At 43.2% G+C, this 16,582-nt stretch overlaps 1 protein-coding gene across 1 annotated transcript; it reads left to right on the top strand.

The window, feature by feature from the left end:
* Positions 1-4,067: 4,067 nt before the first annotated feature.
* slc40a1 (solute carrier family 40 member 1) lies at positions 4,068-13,744 on the top strand. Its single transcript, XM_037109751.1, has 8 exons — positions 4,068-4,424; positions 4,549-4,616; positions 4,936-5,095; positions 5,336-5,451; positions 8,346-8,472; positions 8,713-8,958; positions 9,045-9,686; positions 10,217-13,744. Exons 1-8 carry the CDS (start codon positions 4,391-4,393, stop codon positions 10,531-10,533), a joined length of 1,710 nt encoding a protein of 569 aa, XP_036965646.1. The 5' UTR covers positions 4,068-4,390; the 3' UTR covers positions 10,534-13,744.
* The last annotated feature ends 2,838 nt before the right edge of the window (positions 13,745-16,582 follow it).

The raw sequence follows: 16,582 nt of genomic DNA, 5'->3' as shown, positions 1-16,582 counted from the left end.
ATTATCTGCTGAGTCTTATCAAAAATGGTGGGAATCAAACCAACAACCTTCCAGTCCCATGACATTATCCATCTCGACCTGAGCTTCACTGTCCCGTCGGTGGTCAACAACCGCTAAAGATAAATGATGGTGAAGAGGATGATGAAACCAACGTTGATCTTTGTCCGGCGGTCGGTCAAGCACCTTTCAGAGCTGCAGTGTGACGGACAAACACACCTGTCTGAGGTCTCACGTTGGTCCGCTGCCCGCTGAGCTGCAACGTTATATCGATCTGAAACAGCTGTCAGGTGTTTACTGTTTCAATCCCTGGAAACACGGGCCGTCATTTTGGGAAAAGGTGGCCAGACAGTGACCTCTGATGTTTATCATTCTCTGTTGGAGCAGAGTCGATGCCCACGGAAACAATACGACCGCAGCGGCGTTATGTTCCAAAAATGGGAAGAGGAGATAATCGTAATCATTGTTTCTGGTGTCCTATTGTCAGTCCTGGTGGCTGAACCTCAAAAGCCCAGCCTTCGTTAAAACCCACATATAGTTGAGCAGTAATATAATGCCTTTTAGCCCCTGATGCAACAAGAGCTCAGCACAGAAAAGGTAAGAAGCCCTGCATTAAAAAGAGATGAATAATCTGATCCTTCAGGTGAGATTTCACACCTTGCCTCCACCTCCATCCCGACTTTAGCTGCGGCTTCTGACTGCCTGACGTCTGACGGCCGCAGGAGGCAAGTCATCCTCGTATTTTTGTCCTGGAAGGACAAATTTAGCCGAAGTAAACACAGCTTGTTGTCGGGCTGTGAAAGGGATCCCAGACATACCTGCAGGTCACGTGGCCGCAGGATGACACAGCAGCCGTCTGACCGCTGATGACAGGTACCTGAGCCCGACCGGCTGACACACCGACCCACTAATAGTGTGGCTGGTAATCTGTTTGTAGCTCACTGTGTGCAGACTTTCAAACGGCTGAGAGCTCTCTGTGTGGTCCTTGAATAGATCACAAAGGGATAGAAGGGCCTATTGTCATCACTGGGCTCAAAATATGTGCTTATGTTCACTTCTGCTCCCTCATACGATGAGATGGCACACGGCACAGCAGGCCGACGTGTTGCTCCAGGCAGAAAATAGTGCTTTTGTGTTTTTTATTTTCATCTACATGTCTAAAAATAACACGATTTATTAGCAGCCATGTATAATTATAGTGCTACGCGTTCAAATATAGAGACTGGATGGTGTGAAAATTTAGTTTTTAATAACTTTATAAAGGCCTTCAAACTGTTTTTATGGGCAAATAATTTTAATCTCTTTCCCATTAATGATTGGACGAGAAGATTGATACCACCCTCAAGTCTGTACACCAAATATGAAGCTAAGCCCAGCAGCTGATTAGCTTAGCTTAGCTTAGCATAAAGACTGGAAATAAGGGGAAACAGCTAGCATGGCTCCGTCTGGAGGTTACAAAACTGCTTCACTCCCAAACTTCCCTTTGCCAATTAAAGAAACTCTGCAAAACTCAAGAAATAAACGCAGAGCATGAGCGAAGGTTCAACGAAAACAAAGAATAAAAGAACCTGGACATCTACAGTCAGCGGCTACTAGCTTAGCATGATGAATGGAAACAGACGGAAGCAGTTAGCATGGCTCAGTCCAGAAGTTACAAAATCCTCCTACCAGCAACTCTAGAGGTGATTAATTAAGGCAGAATAGCTTCTGTGTTTGATCGGTATAAAACTGAAGAGTGAAAATGATTGGCTGTGATTTTATGGGGTCGTTGTGCACAAGATTAATTGTTTATCTAGAAAAATCAGTCCTTGAGTGACGTGTTTTAAAACCACAGTTAGTTAGTTCACATTCATTTATCAGTCAGGATTGAATAAACAAGATATAACATTTAATTTCAGGGATCAAGCACCCGTTAGCTGAGAGAGATCCCACTCATCTTACATCATAGATTCTTGATTTATACACATTATTTGGCAGAAATCTGTTTTCACTTCACAACTGATGTTTGCTTATAACATCTGACATCAACAAATAAACATTTTGAGGCTAAAATGTGGATTCGAATGCGTATAAAATCAGCACAAGGTTTCCAAACTCTAGCCATTGTAGTCAGTAACTTCTTTAAAAACACTCTGGGGATCATGTTCTGAATCAAACTCGTACTTCAGAGCGTGTTGCAACAGGTCTGGATGTAATAATAAATGTTTTGTGGATGGACACAATGAAAATCTTGCACGAAGGATCCGGCGGCTCGGCTCCAGCACAGTCATTTTGGGTGGATTCGGGCCGAGTTTGGGTGGATGTTTTGTTGTTCAGATGACAGGAGCACATTTCTGTTGTCTTACTTCAGCTTCCAGAACATTTTAGGGAATAACAGAAAGTGGAGCAGTCGATAGAGAGAGAGAGAGAGAGAGCTATTAAAACAGAGATAAGACGCGGCAGACTAACCCACATACGTGCATGTGTCACGTTATATCCTTCATCACATGGTCGGTCTGAAGACACTGAGGGTCTCTGTCGGCTGATAACGGCCTTTTATAGTCCTCTGTGCCCGTATTAGCCATGTGCTCACTGACCCAGTGTTTACTACTCTACATGGATCACCTGCAGCCTGTAATTACCGCCGTGATCCTCCTCTGTTGACATAGGTGAACAAATGCAAGTCATCCAAATGTGTGATTTGTACACATTTTGTCTCTTGCAACAGACGACTTGGTAAACAGGTCAAGGAAGAAAAAAAAAACCCAACGTTCCAAATGCTTTAATTTGTGCTGTGTGGCATCAAATGCACAGACGAGTTAATGTTTAACTCTCAGAACAGCTTCTCTGCTCTCGTCTGCTGTTTGCTCAGTTTTTTTTTTACCTCCCAGGTGGAGGTTGTGTATAAAGAGTAAGAACCGTGTGTAATTAAATGATAAGCAGATTATTGGATCTGGCAGGAGGAGCTGGCAGCTATAGCTCCATTAACAACAGTTTTTTTTTGTTTATTGTAAATCTGAATTTATGCAACATTTAGTCTGTATTGTCCTGATTTTCTCCTACTTTATACTTCCATTCCACCACAAATGTTGTACTGTTTACTCTATTGCATTTATTTAACTACTTAATTTAGTTAGTTATAATTTAGTTACTAGTTACTTTGCAGGTTTCATGTTGCATCGAAACCAAAGTAGCACATTTTCAAATGTATTTATTGTATCAACAATCAAATTTTATACAAACATGTAAATATATGTACCATATAGTTTTACTTTGATAATTAGGTACATTTGATATAAGATAATATTTACTATATTGATATAATGTTATAATGGGCTGAAATTTAACTGGTGTGTATATATATATATATATATATATATATATATATATATATATATATATATATATATATATATATATATATATATATATATATATACACACAGTAGTACTGGTATTACTAGTATTAGTACTGGTATTAGTACTGCTATTACTAGTACTTTTAGAATAAACAATAGTACAAATACCGGCCCTGTGTACAGGTGCAGTATAGATACTAGCCTTGTGTACAGGTGCAGTATAGATACTAGCCTTGTGTACAGGTGCAGTATAGATACTAGCCCTGTGTACAGGTGCAGTATAGATACTAGCCCTGTGTACAGGTGCAGTATAGATACTAGCCCTGTGTACAGGTGCAGTATAGATACCAGCCCTGTGTACAGGTGCAGTATAGATACTAGCCCTGTGTACAGGTGTAGTATAAATACCAGCCCTGTGTATAGGTGTAGTATAAATACCTGCCCTGTGTACAGGTGCAGTCAGGTGTTGATTGGGCGGCTCACAGCAGGTAAACAGGGAGCTTTACCCTCCTGATAACAATGACACCTTTCTTCTGTGCGGACATGTTTCTGGGTTTTCTTTTATTTTGAGTGCGCGCAGCGGTGAGCAGCGGTCAGGTGCGGTGCGGTGCGGTGCGGTGCGGGGGGGGGTGCAGATGGGGGGCGGGGCCAGCGGAGGAGGAGGACAGCACTTGTTTTTGACACAATGTAAATAACGGCCGGTCACGTGACCGCGTGGGTATATTGGGGGCGGGACGTAAACAGAGCGGCAGCAGAGCAGAGCTAACCGTCGGACACGGAGCAGCTCCGGCTTCATCTTATAAAAAGGCTCTCCGGCTCTTTAGCTCACAAAAACATCTCTTTCCGACTTCAGCTACAGTGTTAGCTAAGTTTGGAGAGGAGACTTCAGGAGGAAGACGTGTGTCTCGTGTGTTTTTTTTTTTTCCTTCTGTGTATCGATGTGATGCAGCAGTAGGTCGACCTGCTTTAACGGCTATCACAAAAGAGGAGACAGCAAAAACAGACATTCACTCGGTTGTTTGGTTTTTTGATTTTACACTCGGACAAGCTTTAAGATGGATACCTCTTCACCCAAGAAGACCTGCTGGGGTAGGTTTACTGTCACTGCATGTTTGTTTTTTTTTCTTGTTTTTTTTATGATAAATTCTCACGACACCGGAGCGTTAATGTCTGCTGATGGAGGTCTAACATGAACGTTTGTCCTCCTTCACAGAATCCATCACTGACTTCTTCACCTCAGCTAAATTCCTGATCTACATGGGCCATGCTCTGTCAACATGGGTAAGAGAAACCACACACACACACACACACACACACACACACACACACACCATCACAGGCTATTTTAAATGACACAGCATCATGTATTTATGTGTTATTGTTGCGCCCTTATGTGTGGTTATTAAACTGTCATCACAACACAAGGTGACATGTTTTTTTTTTCTTTCTTTGGCTCAACCACACAATACAATAATGTCATGTTCCTAAAGTGAGGAGAAAGAAAGGGAAAAAAAAACACAACACACCACACACTGTGATCAAGTGTCATCCCCTGGCAGATTACTAATCAGATTATTATTATCATTATTTTAATCCACAGGGTGACAGGATGTGGAACTTCGCCGTGGCTGTGTTCCTGGTGGAGCTGTATGGGAACAGCCTGCTGCTCACGGCCGTCTACGGGCTGGTGGTGGCCGGGTCCGTGCTGCTGCTGGGGGCCATCATTGGGGACTGGGTGGACAGGAATCCCAGACTTAAAGGTGAGGAATCACAAGCGTGTCTGCCCGTCAGGGATTGTCTGTCACAAATGTTCAAAGTTTAAATGTTCCCCTCGTAGAGGAATTTGGCACTGTTGGATCAGTTCATGGAGCCGGAGGAGGAGGGGGCGGACGTGTCCGGCCCATCTTGTTAAAGCGCCCTAATGAACCAGCTTGTCAGACAGAAATCTCTTGTCTTTGATCAGATTTCTGTCCCTAATGTTCTTCGTGGTGTTTCCACAGTGGCCCAGACCTCGCTGCTCGTCCAGAACAGTTGCGTCATCCTGTGCGGGATCCTCCTGATGGTTGTTTTCCAGTTCAAAGAACAGCTTGTGGAGCTGTACAATGGATGGATTCTGGTAAGATCACTGGCTGTTTGGATGTGATCTGATGGAGGGGGAAAAAAAAAACATTATTTTTTAGCTGCTTGTCCTCAAGCGCAGCACTTTGACTCCAGGAGTTTTTACTGATATGGACGCCGGTCAGTGTGATATTTATGACCAGCTGAACTGCTTTCACATGATGAGTGAAAAGACCTTTGACTGTTCCAATAACTTAAATCGACGGTAGATTACTTGTAATTTAAATTCTCAGACAGGGTTGTATCACACAGCTTCTTGTTTTATACATCAATGCGGATGATATTCAACATTTTACTGGAATGGCACTCAACAGCCTCCTTTTGTGTTATTCCCTGAGAAATTTAACAAAAATATTGACACAGCTCCAGAGTGACCTGTTACACCGGTTGAGCTGGGGAGCCTAACTATGTCTTTTAGGTGCACACTGTAATTTACATTCTTTAAACAAATACAGGTGCAAGTTAGAGTTTTTGTTCATTTAAATCACAGCACAAGTAACAAGAAGATCCAAAACAATACATGTTAAATTTATAGCTAATTAAACTTTAGTTAATAGTGAACAAACCTCATCAAACATTGAAACTAATCAAAGTAATTCAAAGTGTAAAACGTGGGATATTAAGTTAACAAAATGTATTTAGAGACAAAAGCCAAAAAGACAGAAACAATTGTAACAACTAATAAACAGTAAAATATACATTTAACAGAATAAATTGGTAAGATTACAAAATTCCAATGAGCCAAAACATTAACCAGCGATGATGATTAAGCAATTGTTGCAGCTGATGTTTATAAGACTTTGTAAATGGTTAATGAATAATGTGCAGTTTATGTATAAACAGTATTTGGATGACCATTATAAAGTTGGAGCTGATGCTTACAAACCTTTACGACTGTGTAATAGTGATTTTCTCACCGGCACATTCCAGAGTGGGCTCACCTCGACTTCAGCCCAGGGCTTACTGACCCGCTCCAGAACTGGGTCAGCTCCAGAAAATCAAATCTAATTTATTTTGAGGCATTTGGCCAAAAATATAGTGGTTTTTTTTTGCCCACTCGTAGTATTTATAAAGTGCTTTTGAGGACATTTAAAATGATCGGGGTATATATTAAGCCTGAAAATGTTGAGATATTGTTTTAAGGACTGCTCAGCCATCGTTTCTAACAGAGAAATAACCATTAACTCAAGTTTAATTTGATTTTTTTAAATTAATTTCTGAGCTCGTGATAATATTTATAATCACAAGAAAACAAAGAGTGCTGAGTGACGTTCGTAAACCAAACATGAGAGGCAATTACACACAAACATGTCCTTAAAAGTCTGCAGGACGAGATGTGTGTCGGTGGTTTGCTCAGGACTTGTTTACACTTGTTGAGCTATGTGGCCTCACCACAACGACGTGGAACTAATTCTGCAGCTGACCGACACGCAGGACTGACAGGTTTACAGACCCGGTCAGGGTGTCAGGTTGAAACACAAAAGCCTTTCTGTTAACGGGGGTGTTGGATGTCTCCAGAGTTGAACTCTGCATTGGTGGGACGCCTTTAGCTTCTCCGGAGAAAGCGTCGGGGGGATTTCACCATGTGAGAGTGTTTAGGGGGCTGGCTGGTGCTGGACTGTGTGTGTGTAGGTGGAGAGAAGTGGGTGAAACAGGAGATTGAGTGTCTCCTTGCTGAAGGCTGTGTAGTCAGCAGATTGTGTTCAAGGCCCATCACATGACGGAGAGGCAGAAATGCGGCCGGGCTTGTTCAGATCGGAGCAGCTGTGTTTTCTGTGTGCAGACAGATCAACAAACGAGCCGTATTTGCATTAAAATATGCAACGTGAGCTCGTTTTTCTGTCGTCCAGCGCTTCTCTGTTGCAGCAGCAGTCGAGGTCACATGTCGAGTGTCATATCAGCCGTCATGCGTTTTCTCTTAAGCAGTTAATTTTCACAGAACCTCATTGATTTATTTTTTTTTTCTTTTCAGCAGGGAGTTGTCGGTTTTCTCGTTTGCATAAGGCGACATGTGAGTCTTCTGTTGTCGGTATCAGGTGGAATCTGTACTTGAATTCAGGAAGTTGGGTCAGAGGTGCAGACGGCTTCAGTTTTCAAAGTTTCTTCTTGACTTTACGTCATAATAGTAAAACTGAAGGCATTTTCAAGAAATAGTGACACTATAATGTGTACAAATCTTTGACAGTTCATCCATGTTTAAAGGATGAAGTTGGAAGTTTTCCAGGATTTTTCCCAATCACTGAAAGATTAAGGTAGAGAGCATTAAAACAAACTACATGACTCTTCCAAGATCTGATGATTCTAGTTAGTCCTCACTGAACACATTAAGCAAGTTTTATCATTCAGCTTTTTGGGTTTTGTTGATTTGTTTAGCTACTTTTCCAGCTCTTTGCGCCTACATATGATAATATTAATGATCCAAAATGATTTCTTTTAACAAATCCCATGAAAAAAACAAATTAATTCGTCTGTCTCTGAATATTTTATGACTGCTCCACCTTTAATGTGGCACTCAGCCCAAAGACAAGTGGTGCCTCCTGAAGATGTGAAATTTCAAAAATGAGAAATGACAAATGTGTAGTTTTGTCTAAAGAAAACAGCTGATCACTGCAGATTTTAAGCAAAAACTAGTTAAACAGGAGAAAATGGTGCATCTGTCGGGGACTATTTTAATCTGTGGATTAATTCACATTTGCCCTGAGTGTCCAGTCTGCAGATGAAATGTCTATTTCTGTTTGGAAAAAACATATTTTTATCCCTATAAATCTTTTCACTTTGCTCCTTTGTCTGATTTGTGTAATGTGCCTCACTCTGGCAGCAGCTGATTCATTTTTGATTTTAACCAGCCCCTTAGTTACGTAAAACTGATTATTTATTTATTCTCCTCCCTAGACGACCTGCTACATCCTGGTGATAACCATCGCTAACATTGCCAACCTGGCGAGCACGGCGACCTCCATCACCATCCAGAGGGACTGGGTGGTGGTGGTGGCGGGTCAGGACAGCAGCAGGTTGGCAGGTCAGTTTTTAGTACCCGCAGCTGCCTTATCATCGAGTGTAGTCCTCACGTGACTCCGTTATCAGATCCGTCCAGCGGGGCAGACTTTGGACCCGGCATGCTGACTCACTCTCATTTTCAGCTGCATGATGGAAAATAGTCCTGTTGAACTTTGTGACCCTAACCTGCTGTCATATGAGTATAAAAATCTATTAAAACAGAAACTTGATTTGCATCTTCTTCCTCTTTTGTATCCAACAGACATGAATGCCACGGTGCGGATTATTGATCAGCTCACTAACATCCTGGCTCCCATGCTGGTGGGTCAGATTATGGCCTTCGGCTCCCATTTCATTGGCTGCGGCTTCATCTCCGGCTGGAATCTGTGCTCCATGTGTCTGGAGTACGCTCTGCTGTGGAAGGTCTACCAGAAGACGCCGGCGCTGGCCACGAAATCCGGTCAGAAGGAGCCGCAGCAGGAGCTCAAACAGCTCGGCCCACAGAAAGGTATAGACAAGAACTTAAAGATCCGGATGGTTTGATAACAACCTGAGGATAAATGTCTGATGATTCGTGTTTCTGCCCTTTCACAGACGTGGAGGACGGTCAGAGTCCTGAGGAGTCGTCTCAGCCGCTCATGAACGAAGCGACAGTCGCCACCAAACCCGACTCTCCAAAGCAGCGCGGCTGCTGCTACCAGGCGACCGAACCTCTGCGCACCCTGAAGGCCGGCTGGGTGGCCTACTACAACCAGAACATCTTCTTCGCCGGCATGTCCCTGGCTTTCCTCTACATGACGGTGCTGGGCTTCGACTGCATCACCACGGGCTACGCCTACACGCAGGGCCTCAACGGCTCCGTCCTTAGCCTGCTGATGGGGGCCTCGGCCGTGTCGGGAATCTGCGGCACCGTCGCCTTCACTTGGGTCCGCAAGAAGTGCGGCCTGATCCGCACCGGCTTCATCTCAGGCATGGCCCAGCTGGCTTGTCTCATGCTGTGCGTCGTCTCCGTCTTTGCTCCCGGGAGCCCCTTCGACCTCAGCGTCTCGCCCTTCCAGGACCTGTACACACATCTGATCGGAGAGAAGGCGCTGCCCGAGGCCGAACACAGCCTCACCGGCGTTCTCATTGGTGTGAACGCCACTACTACTGCTGCACCGGCTGAAGAGATGCCCCCTCTGCAGTCCTACATGTCTGTTAGTCTGCTGTTTGCTGGCGTCATTGCTGCTAGAGTTGGTAAGTTATCTTGCACAATGTCCTGGCAGTAGAATATTGAAACCTTTAGCATTTTAATTGGTTTGCTATGAGACTGTGGTCTCGTCTAATTTATTGGTTTCCACTTTAATATTATTTTTCTCTGCAGCAGAGTTGAAGCTCCAGAGTTCAGACAGTGATTGATTAGCACTGAAGTAAATGATACATCGTCTAAATTGGTTTGTTGTTGTTCTTTGACAGGAAATTAGAGTGTCCTTGCTTTTTTGGCACTTCTCGCTTCCTTTCATAAAATTATAAAAGATCGCGTCCTTGATTATGACTTCCTAAAGGTGACTCAGGCGATTATAAGAAGGTCCATAGGTTGAACTTTTCCATAAGTCACCGGAATTTCACACAAGACCTCAGCAGGATGTCAAAGCAATATTTGCAACCTTTGCTTCCAGCATTATTGCCTGATAATTGCTGCTACAGCTACTGTTGTCCTCTCAGGTTGTTTTACTGCGGCTGTAAAGAAACAGCATCAGGACTGACTGTTGATCTCTGTCCTGCAGGTCTGTGGTCCTTTGACCTGACAGTGACCCAGCTCATCCAGGAGAATGTGATCGAGTCGGAGCGTGGTGTGATCAACGGCGTCCAGAACTCCATGAATTACCTCTTAGACCTGCTGCACTTCATCATGGTGATTCTGGCCCCGAACCCGGAGGCTTTCGGCCTGCTGGTCATCATCTCCGTCTCCTTCGTGGCCATGGGTCACATCATGTACTTTGGCTTCGCCTTCAAGAGCCTGGGAAGCCGCCTCTTCCTCTGCTGCTCGCCGGAGCAGAAGGTGGAGACGGTGGACAGCCCCTCACTTCCTACCACCGTCTAACCCGGTTAAAGAGACTCTGTCCTGGGTACATACTGCTCACGCCTTACCCTACGCCTGCGGCTTATTCATCTAACATGCAGAATGCTAATGCTAACACAAACCAGAGGAAGGTAACTTAACTCGCTATGCATAGCCATTAACAAAGCATTACTCATTAGCAGAATAAAGCTAACAGTCACAGAAAACTAACAGTTTTAGATGAGGCAGGTTTTCTCCCCTCGGTCTGGGAGTCAGATGAGAGCCTCGGCGTCTTATCTGTGAGTCCACGCTCTTTGAAACACACATGTACTGTTAAAGAAATCAGGGGAAAAGGCACTGTAAAATATTCTCCTCCCAACAGCCTGGATCTAGCTGTAACGATGTTTCAAAGGTGCTTCAGCTAACTTAAAGGCAAAAAACGAGGGAGAAACCTCACAGGGAAGCAGGAACTGAGGCTCGGATTCAGGTGGGGCGGCTGTCGGCTGAGACGCCAGAGGGGCTTTTCCGTACACAAGTCGGTCTCACTCAGCACGTCGGACCAGCGCGGCAGGGATTTGTATTTCCATCACAGCAGAATTTCCTGCTTTAAGGTGCATCTTTAACTGATGCACTCTTGTGTTAGAGGAGTGGCTCTAAATCCTCCTTCTCTCGGCAGGTTATCGAAGAATCAGCGCTAACAAAGCTCCGCTACTTCGGTGATAAACCAGTTTAAAATCCAGCAAATTCTTCACAATAAAAGTCCCTCATTTAGTTGCTGGAAAGCTTTTATTGTGAAGCCAAATCGGGAACTAAACACGCTGAAACAGTCAAATACAGCGGAAGGTACAAACGAGTACTGTTTGTTTGAGGAGGGGAAAGTGGACGTCGGGTTGGTGCTTCAACCTTTTAATGGAAACGCAAATCAGCGCAGCACAGTTTGACCAAAAGTGTCGACGGAAAAGCTCCAGAAAAGACAGAACGCCCCCCTTTTTTTCCTGACACTCACCTCTCAGTGACTCCATTGGTGCTGTAGCTGTGTCTGTCCTCTGATAGCCTCCTCTGTCAGCTCACAGGATTATATCTAACCAAACACAAACTGGGATCTAGTCTCTTTATAAGGGTTATGCAATTAACTGTATTTATTCAGGAACTGCAGACGGTTGGTTTTTTTGTTATAACTGTTTCGTCAGTATTGTGTGGTCGTGCCAGAAGACAGAAATCCTATGCACCCTCGTCAATAACGCTCTCAGTTACCAAAGTGGCATAAAGGAAGTGAGGGAAACCAAACATTCCAAATATATATATTTTTACATCAGGTGACAGTAGACGTGTAGGTTCACTAACGCTTTCATACACCCGAGTTTATCTGAACCTTTCTAACCCGCTCTGAGATTGTACTTTATTTTCTGCTAGTTTACATGAATAGTGTTATTTTGTCACCTTTTTTTTTCATCTCTATGTTCCTTTTGAGTAATTTTTTCAATCGTGATTGTTGTTACACAGGCACTTTAAGTGATTGACGTCTGTCATTAACGCGTGATCAGGCATTTGATCAATATTTTTGCACAAGGCTGAAGTCCTGACCCCCCTTATTGGATCACTAATCGGCTCCTCGTCTGCTCTGGGGAGATTGTGGTTTTAAAGACAAAGAGGCACATATTTTACCACTCAGCATGTTCATGTTCAGGAGGAAAAACTGTACCAGTGAAGAAATCCAAATACACCCAGACTTCACCCACAATGACCCCCTCGTTCCTCAAGAGTCAGCCACTCAGCAGATTTTATCTGATCTCAGTTTACGCTTCAGACTGCCAACAGGATCTGTGATCGTGTTTTTACTGCTGTAAGCTTCAGCAGAAGGTTTACAGCTTTACAGGACCGGTCCACAAAATGTATTTCACAAGTGTCTCATGAGAGGGAAAAAACTCTAACTTCAGACACCAGGCAATTCAAAGTGCTTTACAGAGATACAGAACTACATTAAAAGTAAGACAAAGACCCTTCGCCCAACAGCCAACCATCTAAATACGCCTAATTATTTTTCCCTGAGAAGTTAATGAAAATGTGGAGAAACTTATTATCTCACAATGTTAAAGAAAGTAAGAAAAAGAATTCCTGGATCCGTCCCGTTATCGCGCCAAAAGTTAAAGGGGTCTGTTCTGGACTGAGACACATCCGCCATCCAAGTTTTAATTTCCTCGGCAGAGATAATTACAGGATTAATGTCGATTTCAGAGAATATCTATACGTAATGTTTGCTAACGTTAGCCACCATAAGCTACCGGTCATACCAGACCCAGTCAGGCTGTAGCAGCTAAACCCCCCCGAGTGCATTGAACTGAGTTTTATGACTTCAGCTTCTCATTTTTAAGAGGAATCATTCAGTTATTTTCATATTTCAGAAATTACACAATCTCGCCTTCAAGATCAAACCCAAATAAAGTCGTTAACGTAGCTACAACTAGCTCCTGTCCACCTCTGACCTTCAGTGATTTCTCTCGCCTTACTGTAAATTAGCCTTGACAGCTGTTGAACGCACACATGTACCGGCTGCATCCAGCCGGTAACCAGCCGCACCGCGCCCACGACAAAATCTAGCCGGTCTAGCCAAGTTTTTGGTAACGGGGTAGAAGAAATATTTAGGTTGGAAACAGAAGTCGCCACAGCAGATGTCGGAGAACAGAGGGCCACTTTCTTAGCTGCACATTCCCGTGAAATCTGGTGTTGGAGGCAGGATGTCTGCAGGTGTGCAGAGCTGCAGACTCGGAGGGAACGGAGCTTAATTTTCATGTTTTCACGAGCTTCACCGCAGCAGCTCGTTGAAACAGCCCGTCTGCTGATTCAGGAATCTCACACATGGCCATAACTCTATTTTTACTGTACATAACATTAGCTGTCAGTCGATATATAAACTTACATACATATATAATTTGAAAAAAAATGCAACAAAAAAAGATTGTGTATACTGTTGCTATGCTGTTTTTTTTTTGTTTTTGTTTTTTTTACGTTTTTGAATACCTAGTGTTAACATTTTGTGTCAAATTCATGAAAGATTTTTTAGATTTGTGTATAAAGTTCAATCACTGCATTTCATCTGTATCATACTGCTTGAATCTGACATATATCTCTCTGTATATACAGTATATATATCAGTGTTTTTTATATATATATATCTATATATATATATATATATAAATATATATATATAGTTGTAGCTGAATAGGGAAAAAAGCATTAAATCATTAAGAAATCATCTGTTTTTATGTCATAATCGCACTCCACTGAATATGAGGACGTTGGTTCTGCTTGTACTGCATGAGGTCTCTTAAATAAAGAAAACCTTCACAATCGCCGGTCTGTTCAGTGTGTGTGTGTGTGTGTGTGTGTGTGTGTGTGTGTGTGTGTGTGTGTGTGTGTGGTCACATACCACAGCAGAGTTAGCAGCTAATTTCCTCCCAGAATCCATTTCTTTCTCTCAGACAGCCGTTGTTAAACGGAGTGACTTTAAGCTGAGCTGGATGATCCGGACAAAAGACAAAGCCTGACCTGGTTTTTTGTGTGACCGAATGGACATGTTAGAGAGTCACGACTCTGCGTTTTGTGGTCATTTAAGCATACAAACATGTAATGTTTGTATATATTTTATTGCTTATTTAAATATAAGAGTTTTAGTTTTGTGACGGTCTTATCGGGAGCTCGTGCCGCTTTAAGAGCTTTTACGTAACACCAAATACCAGCGCAGCGCTGAGCAGTGGGGCCGCGAATGAATACACAATAGTACCTGTTTGAGTCAGATGTTCTGTTAAAGCTAGCTCATATTTTAAAGGAACAGTTCACCCAGAAATAAAAAAAAGTCAAAGGTCATTATCTCCACATAACATTACTGGAGCTTCACAGCAAAACAGAGCAGAACAAGGAGTAAAGGAATCCATCGATGTCAAACTGGAGCGACCGTCTTCGAACAGACGAGGTGGACCACGACGTTCCTCATCACCCACCTGCAGTGAGGTACTGAGTTCCCTCCTCAGACAGCTTAGCAACCACTCACACCTGGGCTCACCTAGCCTGAGCAACCCACATGAAGGCCGGATGGGTCAACGACCTAAAAGTGGCCCTAGACTCAGAAACTCAGAGCCCACAAGTCTGTAAGGACACTCCCACACTCTGTAAGGACACTCCCACACTCTGTAAGGACACTCCCACACAGAGTTTAAATCCCTGTGACTCCCCTCCTGTTAGTCAGAACTGAAGGAGCCTCTTAGAAACAGCTCCAGTTTGTTGTTGGTCTATTTGTTTAACTTTCCTCCATGTGCAGCCATTATCAATGTGAACGTGACGTACAGAGACACCGGAGCTGAACCGTCACAGTTCCAAAACTGTCAAGTTAAACGTAAATTCGATTAATTGCTGCATCCCTGACATGTCACATCTGAGAGTAATTCAACTAAGAGTTCATAATTAAGCAGTTATCTGCTCACCAACATGTTGATGGAAAGTCTGGTGAAGTTTCGTCGTCCACTAAACATTTCTGGAGCAAAACAGCGTCACAGCATTTTCATAATAATGTAAAAAAAACAAACTACAGATGTCTGGTGTAATCCAAATCTCCAGAAGCCCTGAGATCTGAAACTGATCTGACGAGACGTTATTTAAATTGAATCTCTGAAGGCTCATCCATGTTTTTTTTTAACTTCGGGGAGAACTTCACCTCCGTTCACAGCCGTTGTTTTTCACGTCATGCTACAATCAGCTCGCATACGGCCAATAAAATAGTGATTAATGGCTTCTACATGTTCGTTACCCTTTCACAACAGCAATAAAAACATCACATTTAGCCTGAAGATGGAGGCTCTGTGTGACGACAGTGACTGAGACAAATAAAACCGTCCTGCAGTTGAGATGTTTTTTCGTTTACGACTGCAGGATTAATGAGTGTTGGAGCAGAGGTTCATCACATCTGAATAACTACAGTATATACATGAGAGGGAAGAGGCCACCGACTGCAGTGAAAGTCCAATGTCTACAGTCAATAACTGGACCTGGAGATAAGTGAACACAGTGGAGATATCCTCCTCTGTGTGAGAGCGATCTCTGCTATCTCCCGAGGTAACGACCCGAACAGAGACGCAGATCTACAATGAAATAAATCAGCAGCTTCGTCAGAAGATCCTGTCGAGGGTTTCTTGAGTTCTGTGGATGAAACTTCCAGGAACAACTTCTGACTGTAATCTGTAAAAGAGGAGATATCAGAAATAACTTCTAACTGATACGACAGGTTATTTTTTACAGATACCTGAATCTGCTCGCGAACAGAAATTAACCTTGCTTAGTTTGAGGGAGCACATTAAAGGCACAGTTCACCCCAAAAATGAATCTCATGTTGAAGCCTACAATATTTTACAGAAAAGATATTGTGACATCAATTCTGTCCGATGCAGATTGTCCGATTGCTAAATCTGTGAAGCGCTAATCTGAGCAAAATTCTAATGATCCCCCTCCAAATTATGATGAAGCCCAGGTTCTAGGTGCTACTCTGCCTCTGATTGGCTGAATGTAAGCTAAACAAATCTCACTAGTCGTGTCCAAACCACCCAAAGATCCTCAAAGCCTCGCTTCCACAAATCCTCCAGTTTCCCCTTTTCAAACTTACGTCATCTTTCCTGGAGTAAACAGATCTTATATATATATATTCTAGTTCTGTTGCTCAATCTGCTGCCTTGCTCAAGGGTAAATGTACATGTACATTTCAGAGAAAGCATGCAAAACAAACAGTGGACAGTGTGAAACCACAGTAGCCACTAACTGGAGCTGCTGTTAGCTAGTTAGCTCAGTTAGCCGTGCATCTAGTGGTCCGGATGGAAGCTTCGGACGCTGCTAGCTGGCTAGCATGCTAAGCATCCCTGCACATCTTCCTGACGGTAAAACTCTTGTAAAATTATTACATGTTGCTGCTGTAATTTCATACCGAGCTCGAGTCTTCAGTCATCTTTTTTTTACATTTACTGGATCTGTTTTACACTCTCAGCTCGTATCAGCCAATAAACAGATAAACCGCTCAGGAGTCGATAAGGATATGTAGGGTAACCCAGTT

The sequence above is a fragment of the Acanthopagrus latus genome, chromosome 9 (genome assembly GCF_904848185.1).
Source record: "Acanthopagrus latus isolate v.2019 chromosome 9, fAcaLat1.1, whole genome shotgun sequence".
NCBI classification, from domain to species: domain Eukaryota; kingdom Metazoa; phylum Chordata; class Actinopteri; order Spariformes; family Sparidae; genus Acanthopagrus; species Acanthopagrus latus.
Note: the sequence above shows the minus strand (reverse complement) of the source record. Positions and strands in the feature narration are given on the sequence as shown.